The sequence below is a fragment of the Anabrus simplex genome, chromosome 1 (genome assembly GCF_040414725.1).
Source record: "Anabrus simplex isolate iqAnaSimp1 chromosome 1, ASM4041472v1, whole genome shotgun sequence".
In the NCBI taxonomy this organism is placed as follows: domain Eukaryota; kingdom Metazoa; phylum Arthropoda; class Insecta; order Orthoptera; family Tettigoniidae; genus Anabrus; species Anabrus simplex.
In genome coordinates, this window is record NC_090265.1 from 282511006 (window position 1) to 282536366 (window position 25361).

The 25361-nt window shown below is 40.7% G+C and overlaps 1 protein-coding gene across 1 annotated transcript; it reads right to left on the reverse strand.

Moving 5' to 3' along the window:
* Positions 1-625: 625 nt before the first annotated feature.
* On the reverse strand, positions 626-24440 carry LOC136865063 (hemolymph lipopolysaccharide-binding protein). Its single transcript, XM_067142384.2, has 5 exons — positions 24351-24440; positions 17989-18135; positions 15908-16034; positions 4059-4304; positions 626-966 (listed from the first exon to the last, which is right to left on the reverse strand). The coding sequence occupies exons 2-5, from the start codon at positions 18133-18135 to the stop codon at positions 788-790; spliced, it is 699 nt and encodes a 232-aa protein (XP_066998485.2). The 5' UTR covers positions 24351-24440; the 3' UTR covers positions 626-787.
* Positions 24441-25361: the final 921 nt, after the last annotated feature.

The window sequence follows — 25361 nt, forward strand, 5'->3', positions numbered from 1 at the left end:
TACATTCTGAAGGGAAATGCTAGTGGATGATACCTGTTTTCCGTCTTGAGCCAGAGAGTGAAAAGTGAACAATTCTTCCACGATGCTTCAGTAAAGATATACGTGATCAGAAACAAACTATTTTATTACGGGTTTCCTAGTCAGCTAAAAATGACATTTCTTCTTTCACTCCTTCGAAGACATGCGTCTTTGTCACAGACCAAATGAATTCCTAGGTACCAAACGAGTTGGCCGTGCTGTCAAGGGGCGCGCAGCTGTGAGCTGGCATTTGGGAGATAGTGGGCTCGAACCCCAATGTCGACAGCCCTGAAGATGATTTCCTGTGGTTTCCCATTTTCACTCTAGGATTTACGTTAATTAAGACCATGGCCGCTTCCTTCCCACACCTATCCCGTCCTTATCCCATCGTCACCATAAGACCTATCTGTGTCGGTGCGACGAAAAGCAGATTTAAGGAAAAAAGAAGAAAAGAAAATGCCTAGGACATAATTCTAATATCGTATGATTTGTGGTCGTTGATTTTATTTTCTACTATAAAAGCATTATATGACTTTAAGGAAGAGGTACTATTAATTTATTTGACAGTGGAGTACTTAAACATGCTGGAAGAAAGAATTTAGAAACGTACTTTGCATGTACATTTATTGATGAATGAATTTTTTAAATAACTATTTCTCCTCACGAGCTAATGTGAGTAAAATACAGTAGAATTACTCGTCTTCAACACCAGAGAACTTAGTTAAAATCAATTTCAGCAGTAATTCCAGAGCATTGCAAACTTAATAAATTAGTACAGCTCCTGTTCACAGATGAAGGGATGTTTTCTGGTGCATGAGTAATCATTGAAAAGTGCAGTGTCTTTTATGAGTGCAACGCAGTCTTCTCCGGGGGCTGTAGCACTGCCTCCCATATTATTCGGTTCATTTGGAGCCCACTTGGCGTAACCTGTCTTCGATAGTTCTTCACCTTGAAATGTAAAAGAATAGCAATTACTTGAGTCCTACTACTACTACTACTACTACTACTACTACTACTACTACTACTACTACTACTACTACTACTACTACTACGAATACTACTACTACTACTACTACTACTACTAATAATAATAATAATAGTTCATGGTGTGGGTTACTGTAGTTACGTCCTAGTTCGTGAACCATAGGCAACGACTGAGTAGCCTAGTAAGTGGTGCTGAGAGTCGGGATACCAGCTGCTACGGAATGGGAGTGGGCATCTCGGACATATTCTGAGTCATGGCCTTCCTTGTGCTCAGGTGGCTAGGACTATCAAATCCACTCTGGTCCCTAACCCGTTAGAGGAGAAATCCTCACTTAAACTATGTGTAAGTAGGGTATCATCCTGCTTCATGAATTTATCGAGCTCAGAACATTTTAAGCAAGCCTCGGACCTATGGGAGTAACGGAGTCCCACTCTCATTTGACAGGCGAGAGACTCCTTGGAAACAACTTGGCAAACGAAATGTAATTCGATGGGGAGCTATTAATGGAGCTTATGGAAGAACGAAGGTAGAACTGGCTGATTCAGCAAAGAGGGTGCATCTGAATGTGCTAGGTGTACATGCTATTCGGGTAAGGGGAAATAACGAGGATAAGATAGTAGATTACAAAGTGTACTTGAGGGGTGTTAAAAAGGGAATAGTAGATTATAAAGTGTACTTGAAACAAAAAACCAAACCCCATGGCACTACAACCCTTGAAGGGCCTTGGCTTACCAAGCAACCGCTGCTCAGCCTGAGGGCCTGCAGATTACGAGGTTTCGTGTGGTCAGCACGACGAATCCTCTCGGCCGTTATTCTTGGCTTTGGATAAAGTGTGCTTGAGTGGTGTTAAAAAGGGAAGGGCAGAGTCTGGGGTAGGGCTGTTCATCAGGAATACCATTGCACGAAACATAGTTTCTGTTAGGAACGTAAACGAGTGAATGATGTGGGTAGATTTGGCAGTTGGAGGAATTAGGACGAGAATTGTCTCAGTGTATTCACCATGTGAGGGTGCAGATGAGGATGAAATTGACAAGTTTTATGAAGCATTGAGTGACATCGTAGTCAGGGTCAACAGCATGTATAGGATAGTGCTAATGGGCGATTTCAATGCGAGAGTTGGAAGTAGAACTAAAGGATACGAAAGGGTGATTGGTAAATATGGGGAAGATATGGAAGCTAATAGGAATGGCAAGAGTCTGCTGGACTTCTGTGCTAGTATGAGTTTAGCAGTTACGAATACATTCTTGAAGCATAAGGAGCTACACGCGGAAGGGTAGGGGTACCAGATCCATAATAGTTTCCATCTTAAACGACATAGAATTCAGGAAATCTGTTAAGAATGTACGGGCTTTTCTGGGATTTTTCGATAAAACAGACCACTATCTGGATTGTAGTGAACTAGGCCTAGGATAGAGAAAGTGAAATCTGTCTGCAAACGAATAAGGGTTGAAAATCTCCAGGACGAGGAAATTAGACACAATATGTGGATACAATTAGTGAGAAATTTCGAACACAGGACAGTAAACAGATTCGGGATACAGTATTTAAAGAGAATGGGTGGCATACAGGGATGCCGTAGTAGCAACAGCAAGGGAATGCTTAGGAACAACTGTGTGTAAAGATGGGAAAAAGCGAACATCTAGGTGGAATGATAAAGTGAGAGCAGCATGTAAACATGAAAAGAAGGTTTATCATGGAGTAGTCCGTATAAAACGTAGAATACCGTAGCGAAGCACGGGTACGTTTGCCAGTAGAATAATAAGATTAATAAAGAGTGTCGGTAAGGTACCTTCAGTTTGGACAAAGTAGTAATTGCACATATATATAAGCAAGGGAACAGGAAGGATTACAACAATTATCGAGGTATCTCATTGATTAGTATACCAGGCAATGTATTCACTGGCATCTTGGAAAGGAGGGTGCGATCAGTGGTTGAGAGGAAGTTGGATGAAAACCATTGTGGTTTTCGACCACAGAGGGGCTGTCAGGATCAGATTTTCAGTATGCGCAAGATAATTGAAAAGTATAATAGAATTTCGTGTGGCTATTTCTAGCCGAGTGCAGCCCTTGTAAGGCAGACCCTCCATGCCGTGTGTAGGTAACTGCGTGTTATTGTGGTGGAGGATAGTGTTATGTGTGGTGTGTGAGTTGCAGGAATGTTGGGGACAGCACAAACACCCTGCCCTCGGGCCATTGGAGTTAACCAATGAAGGTTAAAATTCCCGACCCGGCCGGGAATCGAGCCCGGGACCCTCTGAACCGAAGGCCAGTACGCTGACCATTCAGCGAACGAGTCGGACAATTGAAAAATGCTACGGGTGGAATAGACAGTTATGTTTATGTTTTGTAGATCTAGAGAAAGCATACAAAGATTGGAGAAACATTAGCAATAATCCAAGAATTCCAACGATCGTTGGAGAAACACTGAACTGCAACATTTGCTGAAACTTGAAAATAGAGCTCTCTATCTCTTAGCAATCGGTGATACAAATATTAACTGAAAAAAGAGTAATATTGTACTTTAAGGAAATTTCATCTTTGTGACCTGGATTTCGTAATATGACAGGCTAGTTTTCTCTTCCACAATTCAGTTATTATTTATTTATTTATTTATTTATTTATTTATTTATTTATTTATTTATTTATTTATTTATTTATTTATTTATTTATTTATATTGAACTAATACGAGTGTTATCGTATATAGAATGTGTTTTATAATTACCACATTTCATTGCTGAAATCTTAAATATTCATTCAAATTTTTTATATGTAGAATAGGTCACAGCATAAATATTAAGCCTACAACTAGCTTGTAAAACGTATCACATGACCATACTTTTGGGATCTCATAATTTTGGCACGTTTCAGTCAACTATTACTCTCTTCATGTAGAATAAATTAACTTATTCTACTAAAAACACTACCAGTTATTTAAAATGGATTTCATTTAATGGAATATAGAGGGCAGAGTTTTAGTTAAACAACAACGTGACCTATTCCCAGACACACTTTAGCCAGTGCCTTAACTGTTAGTCACAGCACAAAGATTCTTACCAAATATTGTGACGAATTTTCCTTCAGTGACGATGTCGTTGACACCCACGTAAGCTACTGGCTTTTCATTTCGGATGAGCATGTCCTTCAACACTTGAGCTTCTGTATCCGAATTAATGACTGCAAGATGTGCGCCCTCCTGCTGACAAATATTGAAGGCTTCTGTCCAGGTCTGAGCAGTTTTGTGTAGCTTGTAGCGGCCCACCAGGGGATGAAATTCGTAGTCGTCGCCAAGTTGAGTTGGAGCTATAGTAAAAAAAAATACTTTGTGATATTACTTACAAGGAAAAGACCTCGCAATCACTCGTGATTACAGTTTTAAAATGTACCTCAAAATTTCAACAAGACAGCTTTTAAGTGAAAAAAATGATCAACGGTATTGGTGATTGAAGAAAGTAATCGAATACATAAATCTTATCTAGGCCTATATATAAAATAGCATGTCCTGACTGAGTGATTCATCATCGCGGAGTCAAAACTACTGGACACAAAGAAATTAAAGTTTGGGGATAAATTTATATCAGAGTGTAGGTACTCACTAAGGGAGGATTTTTGGATATTCCGTCACTAAGGGGGGAGGGGGTATAATTGGGGGTGAATTGTTTAAATGAGTATATATCTCAAAAACTTAAAAGTTTACAGACGTAAAAATTGTTATTTAGAAACTTCTTTAAAAATAATGAAACACGTATTTTTTTCGAAAAATCCACTTAAGTTGGGGGGGGAGAGAGGTGAAGGAATTGAAAAATTAGTTGAATTATTTCTATGAAGATATTTGTATCTAAAAAAACTAAATATGTTACAGACGTGAAAATTGGTATTAGGAATCTCCTCTTAAAATAAAGAAACATGTACATTTTGTTTTCGGAAAATCGACTTAAGGGTAGGGGTGAAAATTAAATAAAGTGTTGAGTTCTGTTTATGAGGATACTTACATCTCAAAAACTGAAGATGTTACAGACGTGAAATTTGTCATTTTGAATCTCTTTCAAAAAAAGAAACACGTAATTTTTGTTTTGGGAAAGTCCACTTAAGTGGAGAGGGGGTTGAAATGAAGTGAAGAAGAAGTTAAATTCTTTTTATAAGGATACTTACATCTCAAAAAACGGAAGATGTTACAGACGTGAAGACTTGTATTAAAAATGTCCTTTAAAAATAAAGAAAACTTTTTTCGGAAAATCCACTTCAGGAGCCGAAAAGAATTGAAAAAAGTTATGGGGATACTTATATCTCAAACACTGAAGATGTTACAGAAGTGGAAATAGCTCTTTGGAATCTCCTTAAAAAATAAAGATGTTTCTTCTTTCGACTTAAGTAAAGACTGTTTCCTACATGTACAGTTCTATGTCCCAAAAGCCAATACCACAAACGTGATTTAAGAAGACTTTCTCGGTTAAATGTACTCAATTTTTAGGCGAGTTTTTATTCTTTAGGAATTTTCACATAATGTCCTAGTATATTACCTTTATCACGTTTATCCAATTACGAAATCCACGCGAGCGAAGCCGCGGGTAAATGCTAGTCTTTATAAAATTTTAGTAACAAGCGTAGCATTCGAATTACAGTAGTATTACATGGATCTGTCTGGTTTCTTGTATGAAAGGTCAGCGTAGTGACCTTCGGCTCAGAGGGCTCAGGGCTCGATTCCTGGTCGAAGTGGGAATTAACTGCATATGATCAGTTTCTCTCTAGCTCGAGGGTTTGGTGTTTGCGTTCGTTTTAATACATATTTCTTCATCTACACACAACCAATCACTACAGAAACTCGCAATAGTGAGTGCATACCTGCAAATAGTGTTGGCACCAGGAAGGCCATTCGACTGTAAAACTGGGCTGCGTCGACGTACAGTACCGATCCCAGGAAATTAGGGGAAAAATTAGTAACGAGAACAATATCACAAATATTTAGTTAAATGTGTGGTTTCGCATTGCCTCAACTAATGAATTTGCACCCCGTTGGCCGAGATTCAAATTCTGGTTTGATCCTAAGGCAGTATTTTCAGCTTTAGGAAGAACATGTAGCCTTGAAATAATCTGGGCAAAACAGCAAGCTGTTTCACGGGTACTCGAGGAAACTCAGAAATACCTGAGATAAGAGTTATTCTACACATATTCAGTGTATTTATTAAGAGTATTTTGATTAATTTAGATTATATATTATATCAGTCCAGTAAGATAAACATATTTTTCTAGAATAATAAGAAAATATATTTGTAATCTACCAAAAATACTTCAGTTATGCATCTTCGTAAGCACTTATATACACTGCTGCGCAAAACTTAAGAACGAGACAGATAAAGCAATATAACCTATCAACCACTCCTTGGAAATGATGAAAGAGCGGTAACAGGTTGCCAGAGGTCTCCTACACGTGCATCGAAACCTGGCGTGAGGTCAGCGCCAAATGGGTCTAGCCCCACAAAACGAGGCAGTTGAAGCAACGGGACAAGACAGTGTGAGTCAATAAGCGAGCTGTTACGGAGCGCTATGCATTACAACATGGCCGGGAGACAACATCTGGATGACTTCACACGGGGAAGAATCATCGGGAAACTGGAAGAAGGACGGAATGTGACGACTGTAGCCCAGGAGCATTGTTTCCCGTACATGGAGAGCATTCCGAACCACACGCACTGCTGCCCGAAGGAGAGGAGGGGGTCGACCACTGTCACCTACAGCAGCAGATTGCCGCTACATAGTGCAACAGACAAGAAGAGACTCACGTTGAACAGCGAGTGCAATTTCAACGGCATTGAACAAGACTGCAAGGCACCCAATCTCACGTTACACAGTAGCACGGCGACTACATGGGGGTGATCTGTTTGCCCGATTACCCGCACATCGGCGGCACCGTTTGCGATGGTACCAAGAATATCAGGTCTGGACCGACGAGGAGTGGGGTCGCGTGCTCTTCTCAGATGAGGGCAGTTTCAGTCTCAGATGATTCAAGACGTAGTCTCATCTGGCGAGAGGTGGGAACACGTAACTCACCCAGGAATATTGTCGAACATGATCATTTTGGTGGTCCAAGTGTTATGGTGTGGGAAGGCATAATGTTGCATATGCGTATCGACCTCCAAATCTGTGAACGGGGTACACTCATGGGTCAACGTTATTGTGGCGATGTACTCCTTCCCCAAGGGCGTCTTTTCAGGGGTGCATTCGGCCGTGACTTCACTTTTATGGATGACAACGCAGGACCTCATCGAACAGCGCAGGTGGAGGAACTCTTCGAACGAGAGGATATTCGGCGAATGGACTGGCCTGCCCATTCTTCCGACTTAACACGTTCACTGCGTATTAGCAGAGCGTGACATACCCGCCAACTTGAGCAAAATATTTGTGTGGGACTCTTTAACAGTTGTAATTATCAAAGTTTTGTACGTCGGTAGGACGAGTTCTACCGAACTCGTGGACTTATCTCACTCACGCGCCTGGTTCCTGACCCGCACGGTGGTTGAAGTCGAGAAATAATACTGGTCACCAGACGAATCACGCGCCACGCGCGTTGGTAGATTACTGTGCATTATTTACCGCGGATAGCAAACAAATGCATGAAGTATATTACAGACATAAATATATTTATATTTACACTTCTCTATTACAGAATTTGACAAACAAACATGAAATACTTTGGCTAATTGTGTAGGTCTCGTGATGTTAAAGGGACCACATTGTCGACCATCAGAAAAAATATAAATAAAATGATAAGATAAGCATCATGACGCAGTCAAAAATGATTACTACACGTTCTTTCAAGTTACTTATAAATGTGATCAGGGAAAAATAACAATTAGAAGTTCTTTTGTGTTACACACATGTATGATGCAAGAATAAACGACAATTACAAGTTCAGTTCTTGTACTGAACATATTGCACTAGTGGAAATTATTTATTTCAAAAGCGGAACCACTCGTAATTCTCCTGAAGAATTAATAAACAGAAAATGCAGTGTCTTAGCTCGCATTGAAGTGGTCATGCTGCTCAAAGATGCCATAAATGAATGATGACGTATGACGACAACTCTGGAGAGGAAATACGCGGGAAACGGAATACGCATGCGCAACTGTGGCTACGGATGAATCTGCTAGTAGACTGGACTTACACGATTTGCGGGTTGACAATTATAGCCTTTCATACCATGCGGGAAACCTGTGTTTAGCAACCGTCCCATGACGCGCTAGGCGCGTGCTCCGCACCTACAAAGAACGCGTTAAATCCCATCGAGCACATATGAGACATAGTGGGGAGACGTATTGCAGCACGTCCACTTGCACCAACGACCATCCAGCAGTTGGTGGAGGAATGGAACGCCCTACCACATGAACTCTTTACCAATCTCGTGGCCAGCATGCGAACACGTTGCAGAGCATGCACCACTGTCCGCGGTGATCACACAGCCTTTTAACAACAATATCCCTTCTTTTGTGATGTCCAAGGGACCATCATGAGTGACAGTGACTTACGTGTCATTTATTGTCTCTGTGTAACTGTCATTTCTGTTCATCTCATCGCATATTCCTTTCAGTTGATTAGCGTACCATGCCGTAGCCGTTCTTCCTACGTATGGTTCAATTTTCATCGAGCTGTTACTTGGCAGTGACACAACTTGCGAAAGTTACTTTCGTTTTTAAGTTTTGCACAGCAGTGTATTAGCATTCGGTTGCCATAGACGACACAAAGGATGGTACAAACATGTTCTTCATACAGTCCATGAGTACCAATTTATTAAAACATTTTTTTACGATTTGATAGGTCTTGTGGTGACGATGGGATAGGAAAGGGCTAGGAATGGGAAGGATGTGACCGTAGCCTTCATTAGGTACAGTCCCAGCATTAGGCTGGTGTCAAAATGGGAAACAACGGAAAACCATCTTCAGGGCTGCCGATAGTGGGGCTCGAACCTGGTATCTCCCGAATGCAAGCTGATAGCTACGTAACCCAACCCGCGTTGCCACTTGCTCGGTACCAACCTATTAATGTGCGATTTCAATTACATTGAAATCCTCAAGTGTTACACAGTGAAGGGAATCCAGTCGACTCCTGCATATTATCTTCTTCTATGTACCATTCCCCGTACACCAACACCACGGCTAATGCTTTTCGGCCTTCTGCAACACAGTACAGTTGAAATGAAATTAAATGGCGTATGGCTTTTAGCGCCGGGAGTGTCCGAGGACAAGTTCAGCTCGACGTGTGCAGGCCTTTTGATTTGACGTCCGTAGGCGACCTGCGCGTTACGATAAGGATGAAATGATGATGAAGACGACACATGCACCCAGCGCCCGTGCCAGCGAAGTTAACCAATGGTGGTTAAAATTCCCAACCCTGCCGGGAATCGAACCCGGGACTCCTGTGACGAAAGGTCAGCACGCTAACCATTTAGCCATTGAGCCAGACACGGTACAGTTTTTCTGTTCTCTGTATACTTGTTTTGTCTTAAATATTGTTTTGCTCTTTTAAATAATTTTAAATACCGGGAGAGTTGGCCATGCGGTTAGAGGCGCGCAGCTGTGAGCTTGCATCTGGGAGATAGTGGGTTCGAGCCCCGTAGTCGGCAGCCCTGAAGATGCTTTTCCGTGGTTTCCCATTTTCACACCAGGCAAATGCTGGGGCTGTACCTTCATTAAGGCCACGGTCGCTTCCTTCCCCTTCCTAGGCCTATCCTCTCCCATCGTCGCCATAAGACCTATCTGTGTCGGTCGACGTAAAGAAAACAGCAAATTTTTTTTTAAATAAGTTGCAGAAACTTGAACTTTTCACCATGGAGTATTTTGCCTAAATAGGCTATCATTCTGTTTTTGATAGTGTTACGAATAAAACACTGTATGTTTTACCGATCTAATTTAATGTAGCAATACCCAATTGGTACGCAAATATACATACACACAATGATATCGGAAAATGAATGACAGCATCTTTCTTATTAGCGGCTATTGACAAGGTTTCTTGTCCTCCTCACAGCAAGTAGTCCAGCTCACTGGTATGGGCGCTAATGCTGACTCAAAGGCCTCAATTTCACTTAACTTGCACTAACAGTCATTATTCACAGCAGCTTCACCCAGACAGTTTCAAACACACAATCTCTTAACAATTACGATGCATGACAACTGTCCTAGGCTCGATTTCAAATGAGTCGGGTTACTCACACAATAGACACAGTGAACCCTATTTACTCACAGTAATTTCATGTGGCCACTCCACAAAGTGAAATACTCAACAGTGACAACTAAACAGCGGGTCACATAACAGCAGCAACTCAACACTACAATACTCATCACAATGGCAACTAACACTGCTCCAACTCTACTCACGCCAGCTGTTCCACAAATTGACTCCATATCGATACACTTACAGTACTCAGAACTCCTAGACAGTACACACACAGTACTCCGCTCCACTCCAACAACACTCCAAAACGACGACACTCGGACACAGACTCCGGCAGGGCACCCACAACACCAACTCTGAAGACAACCTGCAGTACTGCTGTTCAAATCACCTTCACTCACTGACTGTCTCTTCGCGGCGAATCAGTTTTATATTCCCGGTGATGGAGTTGCAGACATTTGGGGACGTTGTGGTTATGCTTTCGAGAAGATCCAAGAGGAACGAGACGAAAAGAGCAATAGAGGGGAGATGCCATTACTATGCTACCAGCTGATTTATCAGTACCTTGCAGGAAATACCGAAGGGTGCTGCAGACAGAAGGCTGACACGTATCAGTAATAAGCAGTAGTTATGTTTTACTGTATGCCTGTTGTAAAACCTGTTCTTTGCTTACGTGTTGAAGCCAGGAGACTTTAAGTATTCTTCTGCGTAGTCACGTTTGAAGGCTTTCAACTTAACTCTATGCTGCTTCAGAGCCCTTGTCTCGACAACATAGAACATAATGAGCCACACATAGTATATTACCACGCACTGTCGAAGTTTTAAATTGAGAGTATGATGTAAAAACACTCTGTTAAATGATGTTTAGCTTTTTTCTATCTTCTTAATTTTCAATCCTTAGATTGGTTGGCAGCAATTCGTCTTCTCTACTCTTCTCTGTAATCCGCTAATCTGTTCATTTCCAAATATGAGCCTGTTCCTACGTCATCTCTGACCTGTCTTGAATATTGCAGTCTAGGTCTCCCTCTTCCTCTTTTACCTTGAATCATTCCTTCCATGACATTAACTATGAAACCACTGTGCCTATAGAGATGGCAAATTAATTGGTCTCTTCTCTTTCTTATTGTTGCTAAAAAGGTTCTTTCTTCACCTATTCGTCGAAGAACTTCTTCATTGGTGAGTTTTGCTGTCCATGAGATCTTTTCCATCACCCTCCAGTACCACAACTCAAATGCTTCAAGACGTTTCTTATCACATGCACTAATAGTCTACGTTTCTGAGCCATACAAGGCCACATTCCAGACATAGCACTTAATAAATCTCTTCTTAGTCTCCACATTTAAATTCCTTGATAAGTAGTATCCTTTTCTTGTAATAAGCAATCTTTGCTTGAGCAAATTCTGCTCTCTATGTCGATTGAACTTTTGCCATGAGGAGTGATTTTACTTCCTAAGTAGGTAAAGACATTTACTTGCCTTAGTGGTATATCACTAATTCTGATGTCGACTGCAATATGTTGGCGGTCCTTTTTGTATTAATTTTCATTTTCCCTATCCGGGATTCAGGGCGTCAGTAATCCAGCAGCCAAGGTACCTACGATTTTACTTTTTGGACCGAATGCTGCAAAAAAAGTATCAATCTTTTATGTTGTTTAACTTGCTGAAAATCATTAGATTTTTTAAGCATTTATGTTCAAGCTAATTTCTTTACCAGTGTCATTCAGCTTGTCTGGAAATAGCTGTATGCTCTCAATAATCTCACTAAGGAGTACCGTATCATCTCTATCGCAGTGTTCTTCTTATTTCTCGTTGACACGTACTCCCGTACTACCGTATCTGCTAGGGTTTACTTGAAAACAACATCAGAGTACACGTAAAGGGTACAGCACACATCTTTGTCTGACTCTTCGACGAATATCCAGATGATTTGTTCCTCCTTCGTCTGTACAGCTTTTTGCTTTCCAGTATAGGCTCTCGATGACTCTGATGCGGAAGTGCCACGTAATAGCTTCATTAATTCCTCATGTCTGTCAAATATTTTTTATAGTATACGTAGCAGGCAAAGACCTCTCCGCATTTCGATACATGGACTGTTAACCTGAAAAGCGCTTCACGTGTACCAAAAACGGTTTCAATCCAAACTGTGTTTGTTCAATATTTTCTTCGCATTTTTATTATTTTATTATTTTTTATTATTTTAATGTAAATTACTCTCACAAAAAGTTTTAGCTTATGGCTAATTAAAATTATAAGTCCATAGTCAATAAATCGTTTGGAATGTTACTTCTTACGCATTGACAAGTTTTACCAAATTATTAGCACTGTCTTCATAGATAGTTTCAGGATGTCAGCCGGTAATTCACCTCGTCCCACACCTTTCTGTCTTTTATAAATCATATTGCATGAAGTACTTCTGATTTTAAAATTTTAGGTCCTTCAGAACACGCCGGTCTTCCATCTGCAGCATGTCGCACATTACTGAACGGATCTTCGATATTTTTTCGATACTTCCAGTTTATCAGACATGTTTATTTCCATTTTTCCTGTTTTGTCTTCCAACACAATAGGTTTCTTCTTTCTACCTAAACCAGTTGCTTATTTAAATATTTGCTGAGAAACATGACACTTTTGATTTATTTTTTTGGAATTTTTCTTCAGTACAGGTGTCCTTATCTACTTCTTAAATTATGTTACTGAGTTCTATGGTTTATGAAATTCCTGTGTTATTCCATGAGGTCCAGGATAACATTTGTCGTCCATTTTTGTTTCTTTACCTCACTATTTTGTGGGATGGTATACTTAATTTGTGTCCAGTTTGCTTCAACGTGTGGATGACTGTTGTAAACTACTTTCTCGAATTCTGGGTTCAATTCTAGAACAACCGTATCATTATTTGTCAACCTGTTTTATTACATTTCGAAATGAGCTTATTTTTCATACAACCTTCAGTCTCAAAACTTTGTTTTCCACCAATGGACTGTGGCCCGGTACGATATCAGGGCCCGGATAAGTTGTTGCCTTCCGCATGAAATTCCTGAATCTCTAATTAATGACTATAACTCAATTTGGCTTCTTCTTATTACATCGTTTTCTGCATCATCTCCCGGAGATGTCTAGGTGTACAGTTGTCTTCCTGGAAGTTGCAACCAAGTATTTCTGACAACCATTCCATCTCTTGTAAAAATTGATGAAGCCTCTCTCCATGGTCATTGTCCAAGTCCCCAATCTACCACCAAGTTAAGCCCTTTTCCTGTTTTAGCACTAAACGCTCACATTGTTATTGTTTCTTCACAGAGTTAAGGATCATAGAAGTTTCCCACTTCATTATCATACCTTGTGTGAGCTGTATGAGCGTACACCTATGTTACATTTATCTGAAAAGGGCCGCCATTAAACTGTAAATGCATAATTCATGTACAGGTTCAGAGCTGGAAGCGCGTTTTTTTTTAAATATTATTCGACACTTGATGTGGTGTTGAAAATGGAAACCTACAACCTGTTTTCCAGTCATTGATCGGGTCAGGGATGTAATGAATGAATCAGATATAGGCTACAAGTACGATGGGGTCGCCACTCCCCAAGTGATTTATTAATGACTGATAAATGCTATGTAATGAGAATGGAGAGTGTTGCTGGAATGAAAGATGACAGGGAAAACCGGAGTACCCGGAGACAAATATGTCCCGCCTCCGTTTTGTCCAGCACAAATCTCACATGGAGTGACCGGGATTTGAACCTCGGTATCCAGCCATCTGAGCCACGGAGGCTTCGGTGGTGTTGTTATCTTCTAAACTTCTAGAAAAGTTCAGTATACCTCCAGCTCTTTCACGGTGCGTTTACTAGATCATCTCTGTTCGCTTATTCCAAGCATGTTAACCCCGAGCCTCTTCATTTCGTTTAAAGTGTTGTCCAATTTCCCGGCCATAAGCGAAATTTATCGTTGACGCGTACTTCCGTACTTCCGTATCTGCTAGGGTTTACTTGAAAACAACATCGGAGTACAGGTAAAGGGTACAGCACACATCTTTATCTGATTCCTCGACGAATTTCCAGATGATTTGTTCCTCCTTCGTCCATACAACTTTTTGCTTTCCAGTATAGACTCTCGATGACTCTGATGCGGAAGTGCCACGTAGCAAATCATAGTTTGGACTGCACCACTGTGAGCCGGGAAATTTTTCGCACCCCTTGCCCATTCAAGGTCTGTTCGGGACTTGAGACCATTATTTGACAATTTCTCACCATAGTGATGTCTAGGGTCCGAATTACTTTTAAATGCATATGCGCATATGCAAATGCATATTTTGAACGTTAGTGCAGATTTTGAATGTTAATGCATATACAGACATATTTTTCTCTTATGTATGATCAGTTATCTAAGATTTCTGAACGAAATTAAAAATCTAATGAACTCTGTTTGTTGTATATCCCTTAGCAACATAAGAAGCATTCCTTGATCAAGGAAAAAGGTTTCATTCTCGTAATACAAGCAGGTAGAGAATACCTATTTCATTCTCTCTGACATTCCTTCCCTCCTTATCCTTACAGCAGCTTCCCAAGGTTTGCTTAAACAAGTGCGTTCATCTGTTAACTTGCTCTTCGTCTATTGCAGTATTTCACCAGAGTAAACCAAAACTCTTTGCCAAAACAATGTTGCGAGCAGTCAGTGCCAGTGTAGATGTATTGCCCAGTTACGTCCGTCGACGTAGAACGATCATTTTCAGCGTATAAATTAATTCTGGGCGACAACAGAGAGTCATTGGCTCCTGAAAACATTGAAAAACTGTTCATACCTACTGCCAGGCATCATTTTGCAGGGGATATTTCATGTTTACCAATTTAACAGTGAGTTGTAATCCTTCTGGTGAGTGTATTTTGTTTTATTTTAGTGCATATTTTTGTGCACAATTACAACATTTTAGTGCATATGTGCATGCATATTTTCGGATTTTTTAGTGCATATGAATCCGGGCCCTAGTGATGTCCTAGGGAAGTAGTTTCCGTTTGCCTTCTCTGGTGTGTAGTCAGCCGCCCCTAACCTGAAGTACAGACGCTTTCGGTAATAGCTCCTCGCCTGGAGAACAGACATTATGTGTGATTTGTAGCCGCTTCAGTGGAGAAAGGACGCTACATTATGGTATGCAGTTGCATTCCGTTCACTTGAACACCGTCGTCTTGATAAGGGAGCTCCTCCGCCCTAAACCGTTGGCACACTTGGGAGGTGCCGCTCAACACTCGGCGCAGAGTCGCTGGCTGTACAGTCTACTCTATTACCATAGCAGGATTTCCTGACCAGACCTATGTACAGTGTGATGCATTTTCACATAGATTTAATGGGACCCATGGCCATTGGGAAGGAATTTGATTATCCAATCCATGTTCTGAACGTGTTGCAAAGAATCATGGAATATCATTGATTTGTCCCATGATTTGCTTTTTTTCTAAGCAGCGGTTTGCTGAAGATCTCAATCAAGTCGATACACCATTTAAAAGCTGTGTGAACTGACCACAACTCAATCAAACCCAGCGACGAGTCGGTACCAGCAAACAACTTCCTATGTGACTGTTTCTAGAAGCGTACTGTGGCATGCGATGAAAAATGACTTTTGCTCAATAATTATAAAAAGATGACCCTGTTGCTTCATAGTGGAACTGAACCTAAATCTAGAATAAATTGTCGAACATTTTCCATCAATTATTATATCAGGTAAGTAAACTGAGATAAATATGCATTATTACCTGCAATGAAGACGGATAAATATTTCGTAGCCTGGCCAGAGCACTTCTTCTCTCCTTGTTCGATGTCTATTTCCCATGGTACACTCTCTTTTGCAATATCAGCACCAGAACTGCGAAGCATCTCGAGCTACAGAAAGAAAACAATCTTAAAATATAATGATCATCTCCCGAATATCCAATGACTGACATAAAAGCATTCAGTAACCACGAAAATCGATAACCAACTACATCGATGGAAGGAGTGCAAAGGATTGAAGTTTCGTTTCGATGTCTCTTCAGTAACTATTCACATATCTTTTATTAACAGCCGTCAGGAATGAGCAGCGGAAAGAAAATGCACGAAGTTTGGAAGGTGTGATCCATGAGTGATAAATTTTCTACGAGATATACGTGACATTATTACGAACAATTGACGGAGCTTGAGAACCCGTTCAGTTGGACCGCAAATAGCAGGCAGGTGACACATCAAACTCCCTGTCATTTGGACCGTTCAACCGTCACTGTCATATCGTGATTAGATTAATGGACACGTAAAAATAGCTACGTGCAATGGCATGGTTCTGGATGATGCAGACTGATTACTGGGAGAGAAAATAATTTGACCGTCAAAAAATCGTAGTCAGAATCAGTAGCTTCCATGCTCACTATATTCGTCTCTCCAACAGAAACATTTTCTGACGCCTTGTACAGAGGTGTTGGTGATTATAATGATGACGATGACTGTTATTTTAAGGAGCCAATGTAGAGGTATTCGGCTACTGTAGAGAGAGGCCTGTAACCAACACTGCATTAACGATTAATGCCATTAACACCTCGACATTGTTTTCTTCGTTTTGGTAATGGCAACAGGGGAGAATTGTGATGCTATTGGCTGGTAACGCAATGTCCCTGAGACAAATTACGCTTTTCATTGGAAGGGCTTGTTTGTTTATGTATTATTTATATTAATTTAGATTTATTTTAGTTATTTAACAAAACATGTTCTTATCTCTTCTGTATGATAATGGTTAGAGCTCTTCCCAGACATTTCCACTAATGCAAGCTACAAAAGAAGCGTCAGCATACCTAGCTTCAGTATGTTGTCAGTAACCGCAGGTCACAGACTTATTTTGATAATTTGAACTTTATCCTGCTTTGACCTTCCCAAAGGATCTTTCGTCTACCGCAAGTTCCAGGAAAATATCTGTATTTGTAAAATACTCATCTTGGAGTCCTTTTCAAAACATTTTAAGAATGTTCACCATCTCCACTTCACTGTACTGAGAACCGTCAGAAGGGCCACGGCCTATTTCTTAAGAAACGCAAAGTGTCTATCTCGGTCTTTATATCTAATGTCAAAAATTTGAAGGGTACGGTCAGAAATCTATGAACACTCATTTGATGTCTCTGCCATCATCCCTAGATGTAACACATCTATCACTGAAATCAAAGCTTTCGTTATCATTGTCACAGTCAGATACGTTCTCATACATTACTAGCCCTAATTTCGCCCACAGCAACGTCTTCAACTGTTCTTTGACATGTCCTGCAATGTGACGGTCGTCAATTGTTGGTGGATAATCCGTTGTCTCAAAATAACCTGCCAGCAGTACCAACAATGAAATCTGGACACGTCCTCACTCCATACAAGTAATGTCAACGCCGACACTTGTCTAATATTGTACACTATAGGCATGCTTTAAGCTTTAAAAATATGCCACACGTTCCTCTTATGGAGGATCAATATAAGCTAATCTTACAATCACACGCAGATCTGTTGGGTGCCTGAGGTGTTCGTAGTGCAAATTTGCAATTATATTAGTGTCATGAAAAATAACAGGAAAAAATGTGTTAGAGGACTGATGGAAACAGGCTCTAAGACGTCATGTGTTGATTATGACACCTCATATTTTGTTAATCAGCTCGTATTTTCACACCTTTATGATGGACTCAACGATCAATGTCCTGTCCTTGTCAGTTCTTAGTATGTTTATAATGATTCGTGGTCGATGGTACAGATGATGAAATCTGCCTCTAGTACGTATGTATCTATTTGATGATGAGACTTGTGCCAGGAGAGAGTAATATATGTATCTTCCTACCTGAATGAGCTGGTGGCCAGTCAAGTTCCTCCGGCTGGTGATAGACACGCCGACCTTCTTGGAGATTCCATCCTCGCAATGAGCCTCAACAGATAGGTCGCAGCTTAGGAGACCAAGCAGGAGAAGTAACAGCAGCTGGTTTGTCATCTTCAAAAACAATCAGTTAACAAATAATTTTATAGGGAAACAATGGCATTGAAAATCTCAGTAAGTTATAGTATAGTGATAATAAACTAGCGTGTTAAACGTGAGTTCAACTGATATTGATCTGAGGAAGCAAGAAGAAATTAGTAGTATTTGTCCCCAAGAATGCCTACCGACTGAGCTGAAATCCTTGACCACAGGAGATAAGTGCTGACACACCACCGTTACCCAGTGCTTTTTAAATATTCTGAATTGCTTTAACTGCAGGATGGAATAGACGACGAAAAAGGATTGGATAAGAATTCCTGAAGTATAAAGTAGATGACAAAATTAAGTGGCATTAACATTAGCTTCTACTAATATTCAGTAACCAGAACTTTATCATATCATGTGGTCTGGTGCTGAGTTTCGCATTGGCAATGTCAACTTTTACCAGGCTTCTTCATTTGAAATGTCCTATCCTTTCCGTTTCTAAATCCGTTGCCATTAGTTTTGTTAACATATTTCAGAGTCCGCTTTCCTTGATCACTGTCTCGACACGTGCAAAGGCTTCAAAAACGCTGACTTCATGCCAGATTTGATGGCGTCCATCCATTGTTGTGTATTATTATTATTATTATTATTATTATTATTATTATTATTATTATTATTATTATTATTATTATTATTTTCTTTCCGAATTTGGTCAACTATGGACCGAACTTAAGGCTTCTTGGTCTTTCTTCTTTTCTCTTCCGAAACCTTTTCATTCTTTCGCTTCTGCATTTCTCTCCTCTTCGAAAATAATCCGTCTTCTGAACTCTCTCCTATTGTGGATCATCTGTTGTGTAATTTCAACTTCTTCAGCATCTCCTCTTCGTGTCTTCTACCCACTTAGAGGTGTGCTTTAACCCCATGATGGTCTGGCCCCGCGGTGTAGCAGTAACGCGTCCACCTGTCGCCGTAAGTTGATGACATTCTTGTGAAAATGTCAATGATTGATTAAAATTGAGATCCTAAATCTTGGAACAGGAATATATTGATGACAGGTACATTAAAAAAACTTAACTCCCCTTACTAGAAATAGATGCCCAGATGGTACCGTTTCAGACAACATTTACGAAACCTTTTTAGCCATAGCTAATTCTTTCTCGACGTCTGCCTGAGACGTTACCGAATCTGCGGATTGATACCGTATTCAGTCTTATTTAATCATATAAAAACAAACTCGAAGTATTATTTTTTCATTTTAATTACAATACTTATCGAAGAAACTCGTTGAAGACAAAATACAGTGTATGGAGTAGATGGACATGAAGCATACCTCCGTTAACACCCGAGAAGAAATCCGTTTCTTGTTTCTGTTTATTTCCATTAAGATTCGTTTCTTTCATATAGTTTTCAACAACAGTTAGTACTGTGAAAACGCTATCATTTATTTATGAACAACATCCTGTATTTACAGGCTGCTCCTAAGAACAATGCAAAAAAATGAAATTTTATCTATTTCTATTAATGAAGAAAACCCTAAATGATAAAAAATATGATAAACAGTATAATTAATGTGGCATTTCAGTGTTGTAGAGATATCTTGATGGAGCCTCGGTGGACGAGAGTCACAATTGCGGGGATGAGTTTCATTGGAAGTAGGAAGCGCTTCCACGTGCCGACAAAGTAAAAATGAAATGAAATGGCTTATGGCTTTTATGCCGGGAGTGTCCGAGGACAAGTTCGGCTCGCCAGGTGCAGGTCTTCTGATTTGACTCCCGTAGGTGACCTGCACGCCAGGATGAGGAGGAAATAATGATGAAGACGACACAGACACCCATCCCCCATGCCAGCGAAATTAACCGATGATGGTTAAAATTCCCGACCGTGCCGGGAATCGAACCCGAGACCCCTGTGACCAAAGGCCAGGACGCTAACCATCTAATTATAGAGCCGGACGGCGACAAAGTGACGAGGTACGGTACCACGAGCTCCGACCACTATCCCTATTATTTCAGTTTCATGAAGGTGGTATTTATATTTGCAATATGGGATAGTATGTTTGTATTTTTTAATCTTTTCTAGATTGATCTCCTCTGGCTGACTGCTATGGTGCTCGAACATGACGGTCGGATCTAAGATGAAACCTTGGGAACTGTTATCTTTAAATGCTATGATGTCAATTCTCTGCTAGCTGCCCTTTATGGCCAGCCCTTCTCATGGACATTGAATCCCTTCTTCCTCAGTTCCTCGGCAATGACGGATCTGATCTGGTGGTGCCGCGTGTTTCTTAGGAGCTCCAGCGTCTGTAGAATCCCAGGATATGACGAAGAGTTTCTTTCTCTCCCAGGCAATGCCGACAGAGATTGTTGTCCAAGGATCTGCCTGGTACCATGCGCACCGCAGAAACATTAGCAGTCATCTTTATAGCTCGTTACAAGGTAACCCAAGAGTTTGCTGGTGTGTATTTATAAAGTTGTACTCCGAGTCCTTTTTGTGGTAGTGAACACCAGGAGGTGAAATCACGTTCTGGTAGCTCTGACGGAACTTTTTAGTATTGTACAAGACGTTCTTGGCAGTTCTTTTCCGAGTATCGGCGTTGGTTAATTTGAGACGTTCTATACATTCCCGACTCTCTGCGTAAGAATCCATCGAGGCAGCAGTGAGTTGAGTTTTAGTCTCGATTAATATGTTGAAGGTATTAGTGCATTGTAGATAGACTTCCCACAAGGTTTTAAAAAAGAGTGAGTCCTTTGTATTTATTTTCAATGTACAGCATGCCGTCTGGAGTATCCGTCGGCATCTGCAATATCACCTTTGTTTCACTTGTCATCATTTTATCGCTATCGGATACAAATTTCTGTGCAATTGTCTTGAAACTGCATGTCAGGAAAGGATATAGGGTAGGGGGCCCTATATCCGGACGATTCAGATGTTTTTTGACATACCGCATAATATGAATATTTCTACCACTGAAATATACAGAGTTTCGTATTATATGTTTTAATGATACTAGCGGGTGTAATAACATTTACATAATATTACCTACTTACATAAAAGAAATATTTTAAAAAATTAATTGAAAACGTCCGATGATAGGAACAGGTACTCTTAAATCCGGAAATCACTGAAACATAGTGTACCATTTCCCGGACAACATATTTTTGCCAGTTAAGACGGTTTCGTTCCCCGTTATTCAACTCAACACATGCACGGTATATTACTATTTACATTTTATATTGTTTTACAACACATTTGACACACACAAAATCACTCTTTCACGATGTTTCCACACATATTTCGTGAAACCATATCTTTCGCAGACTGCACTGAATCCACGATCCCATTCGTGCAGAAACGACACTGAAATAGTCAATATCGCAAAAGTACATAAACATGTATTGTCCTTATCATTTTTCAATTTTTCAGGACGGGGTTGAGGTAGAGTCTCTTTTCCCTTCTATCTTGGACACCCCTCTATAACCAAAGTTCGTCAGCCCTGAGGGACATATCAAGCCTGTCCCGTCTCACTGCCTTCCATCTCTGATTGTAGAACTGGTACTGACTTCGTTTTTAGTTACATTTGTTTCGTCATTTTTTTCGCAGGCATGTTCATTCGTGGATTTGACGAGTGACTATGGTGTTTTTGCTAAGGGCTAAGCGGCGTTTCTTCCTAGCCTCGTAAAATTTGCTTGCTTGGTGTTTGGGACCAGGCAGGAGGTTAATAGACGTGAACAGGAATATGGTGCAAAATCTCGAACCAATGCATTATAGTCGTGATCGTCGATGATTTGTTGAAATTTTAATTTCCAAACACGAATTTCTTGTTTGTGCTTTAGAGATGAATTACCTGATATAACCCCGTCGGAGCTAGAAATGAGATTTTCGCTAGTGACTCAACCGGATATATAATGTTTGAGATACCTTAGCTGTGTGATTTTGAAGCTATCTTTCGCGATGTCGGTCAGGATGAGAGCGACTAATATGGATGGATACACCCACTCAGCGTGAAAAAAACCTGGCTACAGTATTGACTTCCCCATGCTCGTTTTCAAATAAAATAGCCCCCAGTTGTCTGGGTATCATTGCGATCGTTATGTGTTTTCGGTTGCATAAGACACGATGTGCGTGCTTGATGTGACGCAGTGGTCGGGATGTGCGCACCTTATGTGTGCAGCAATTCTTTTCTCTCCACGAAGCAGACATTCACAAAAGGAAACAAAAAATTAATTTTGGAAGTTTGTCTTGTGTCCATTGATCTGTCCCTCTCTAAGTATTCTACCTTGATCTATGCATCGTCCATAAACTTAAGAGGAACTTAATCAATAGAACTTAAAATAGGTACTACGTGATCTTCGAACCTTTACATAGTAAAATCAAATGTCTCGTTATTCAGGATATAAATTTAGGTGATGAAACTATGAACACGTAGAATAGGGCACTTCAGCGCTAGGTTATAATGAAAATGAAAATGAAAACCTACAACCTGTTTTCCAGTCATTGACCGGGTCAGGAATGGAATGAATGAAGCAGATATAGGCTATTAGTACGATGGGGTCGCCACTCCCAAAGTGATTTATTAATGACTGATAGATGCTATGATATGAGAATGGAGAGTGTTGCTGGAATGAAAGATGACAGGGAAAACCGGAGTACCCGCAGAAAAACTTGTCTCGCCTCTGCTTTCTTCAGCACAAATCTCACATGGAGTGACCGGGATTTAAAACACGGTACCCAGTGGTGAGAGGCCGACGCGCTGCCGTCTGAGCCACGGAGGCTCCTAGGTTATAATATGTAGTGGTTATTCTTAATTTCGATACTGGAAGAAATTCTGCGTGGTTTAGTAATACAATATTGAATAAGAAGTGATCGTGCGAGTATTTATCAAATAAATATTATGAAGTAAATTTAAAAACCTGTCGAAATCAATTGTGTATCAAAACATAACCTGTACGAATGTTATGCACAGCCATGACAACAACAGTTAAACGTAAATATGCATAATGGTAATCACAAATATAACGGGCTGCCTGGTCGAGGAGGTAACGGAGTGCTCGGTTCACCCGGAAGGACGAGGGTTCGATTCCCTGTCAGGAAGTTGAAAAGTTTAAGAAACGAGATTTCAAATTCCGGAGGTGCATATGGCCCTGAGGTTCACTCAGCCTACAACAAAAATGAGTACCAGGTTAATTCCTGGGGGTAAAGGTGGCCGGGCGTAGAGCTAACCACTCCGAACCCATGAAATGCCGAGGTTACGGATAGTGTAAGCCTTTACCTTACACCACTCCGAAGGCTTTCATGTCGTGTACAGAGATGACTTTGCTTTTTACTCACAAATAAAAATAAAAATCCTTCATGTAAATCTGTAAACACTGATATGCTACAACGAAGCCAAATATCTCTAAAAATCTATAAAATATCAGTATGCAAAAATGTTGCCTGCTGTCGTTTCTTGATGGATACAGTACTTTCGCATCCATCTCTTGGCACAGGCCAGAGTAAAGTGTAGTTTCCACCGAAGTCCCAGTCTCATCCATGGCTGTGACAATATGGAAGCTGCTGGAGTATGGGTAATGCTGAGTAATGACATTCAGAGCACGACTGGTGCATCTGAGTGTTATGAAAGGTGCTGCTCATAGGATCAGTCGTGCTGCAATAGTACTTTCTGTCCCAGTGAGGAAACCAATGGCAAACTACCTCACTCCTCATCTTGCCCAGTAGGCCTTATTTTGGTGCTTCCATTGGTTTTGGGGTTTCCTTATAACTGGATAACCTTTGGTGGTGCTATTTGAGGATCCAACCAGCCTCTGGGCTGATGACCTAACAGACAGACATGCAAAAATTATCTTGTCTTCCCAAGTCACTGCCTTTCTGATTATCTGATACTGATGCTGCATCTAGGACCGAAGAAGAGACACTGCACTGAACGGCTGGTGCAGGAGAGGGTTCTTGCAGCTTCAACTGCTCTGGCCAGGGGTAGACAGGATAAGCCGCTATATAAACATAAAGGTCGGTCCGGAAGCTGAATCGTAGTGTGTTAAGGAACAATGACACACAAAACTTAAATGCTGTATTGCACAGTTATAATTGTACAAAATTCGAGTTACAGATGTTTTAAGCTTCTAAGGAAAAAACGTTTGTTTCGAGAAATTGAGAAATTCGTCAAATCGAACTTCGAGTAATAAAGACGACCAGGAAATGTAAGTTACTTCGAGGAACTGAAAATTCGAGATATCGAGGTTCGACTGTACCTTGTTTATCCTTCTTGGTGATGACTCAGGTCTTAAAATGTGACTGAGTCCCAATGATGGTCAAGCATTAATATACAAGAGACAGAATGCCAGTGGGTCGCCCCGCAAACTTCAGCTGCTGTACGGATACAGCTCTTATCAGTGGCTGACGTCTGTCTGTTACATCAGGGTCCAGCGGAGATCTCGTCATCAAGGACAAGCTAAAGTCCAATGTTTGACATACTTGCTATGAGTTCGTGTCTTGGCGGATACAATGACGTTTATTAATTTTCACTCAGGTGTACTCTTATTTATTCTTGTGGTTAGGCGACCCTTGACAGTAGTATGGGAGAATGGTGATATTATATAAAGAGCCTTGAGACCATAAAACCTGTAAATGTAACTTAAGTCTAACTGGATCCTGCCTGCAATTAATGGAAGGAAGGAAGGAAAAAAGGTCGGTACTATAGGCAGTAGCGGCGATTGGAAATTATAAACAGGGGGGCAAAAATGTACAAAAACAAAAAGTACCAGTCTTTGTGAGGATATAGTGGGGGAATTATTCCTATAATTCCTTGATTCAATCGGCTAAATGGAATAAAAATGTTATGTGTTCTCCATAAAGTTCGGTGGGGGGAAAGTGGACTGCTCCCCCGTACATGGAACCTGAAAATAAATAAAGCTACAAAATGGTAAATTTGTTATGCTCTCTGAGCGAAGTTCAACAGAGAGGCAAAGGTTGACAGTTTATCAACTTAAGTGCGGTAGTAACAGATTCTTGAGATTTTGATTCACTACTACACAGTAAAGGGGCTGCCTTGCCGATGCGGCAAATGCGTGCTAGGTTCGCCCGGAAGGACGTGGATTCGAATCGCCGTCAGGAAGTCGTAAAATTTAAGAAACAAGACTTCCAATTCCGGAGGTGCACATGGCCCTGAGGTTCACTCAGCCTACACCAAAAATAAGTACCAAGTTAATTCCTGGGAGCAAAGGCGGCCGGACGTACAACTAACCACTCTACCCCAACAAGTG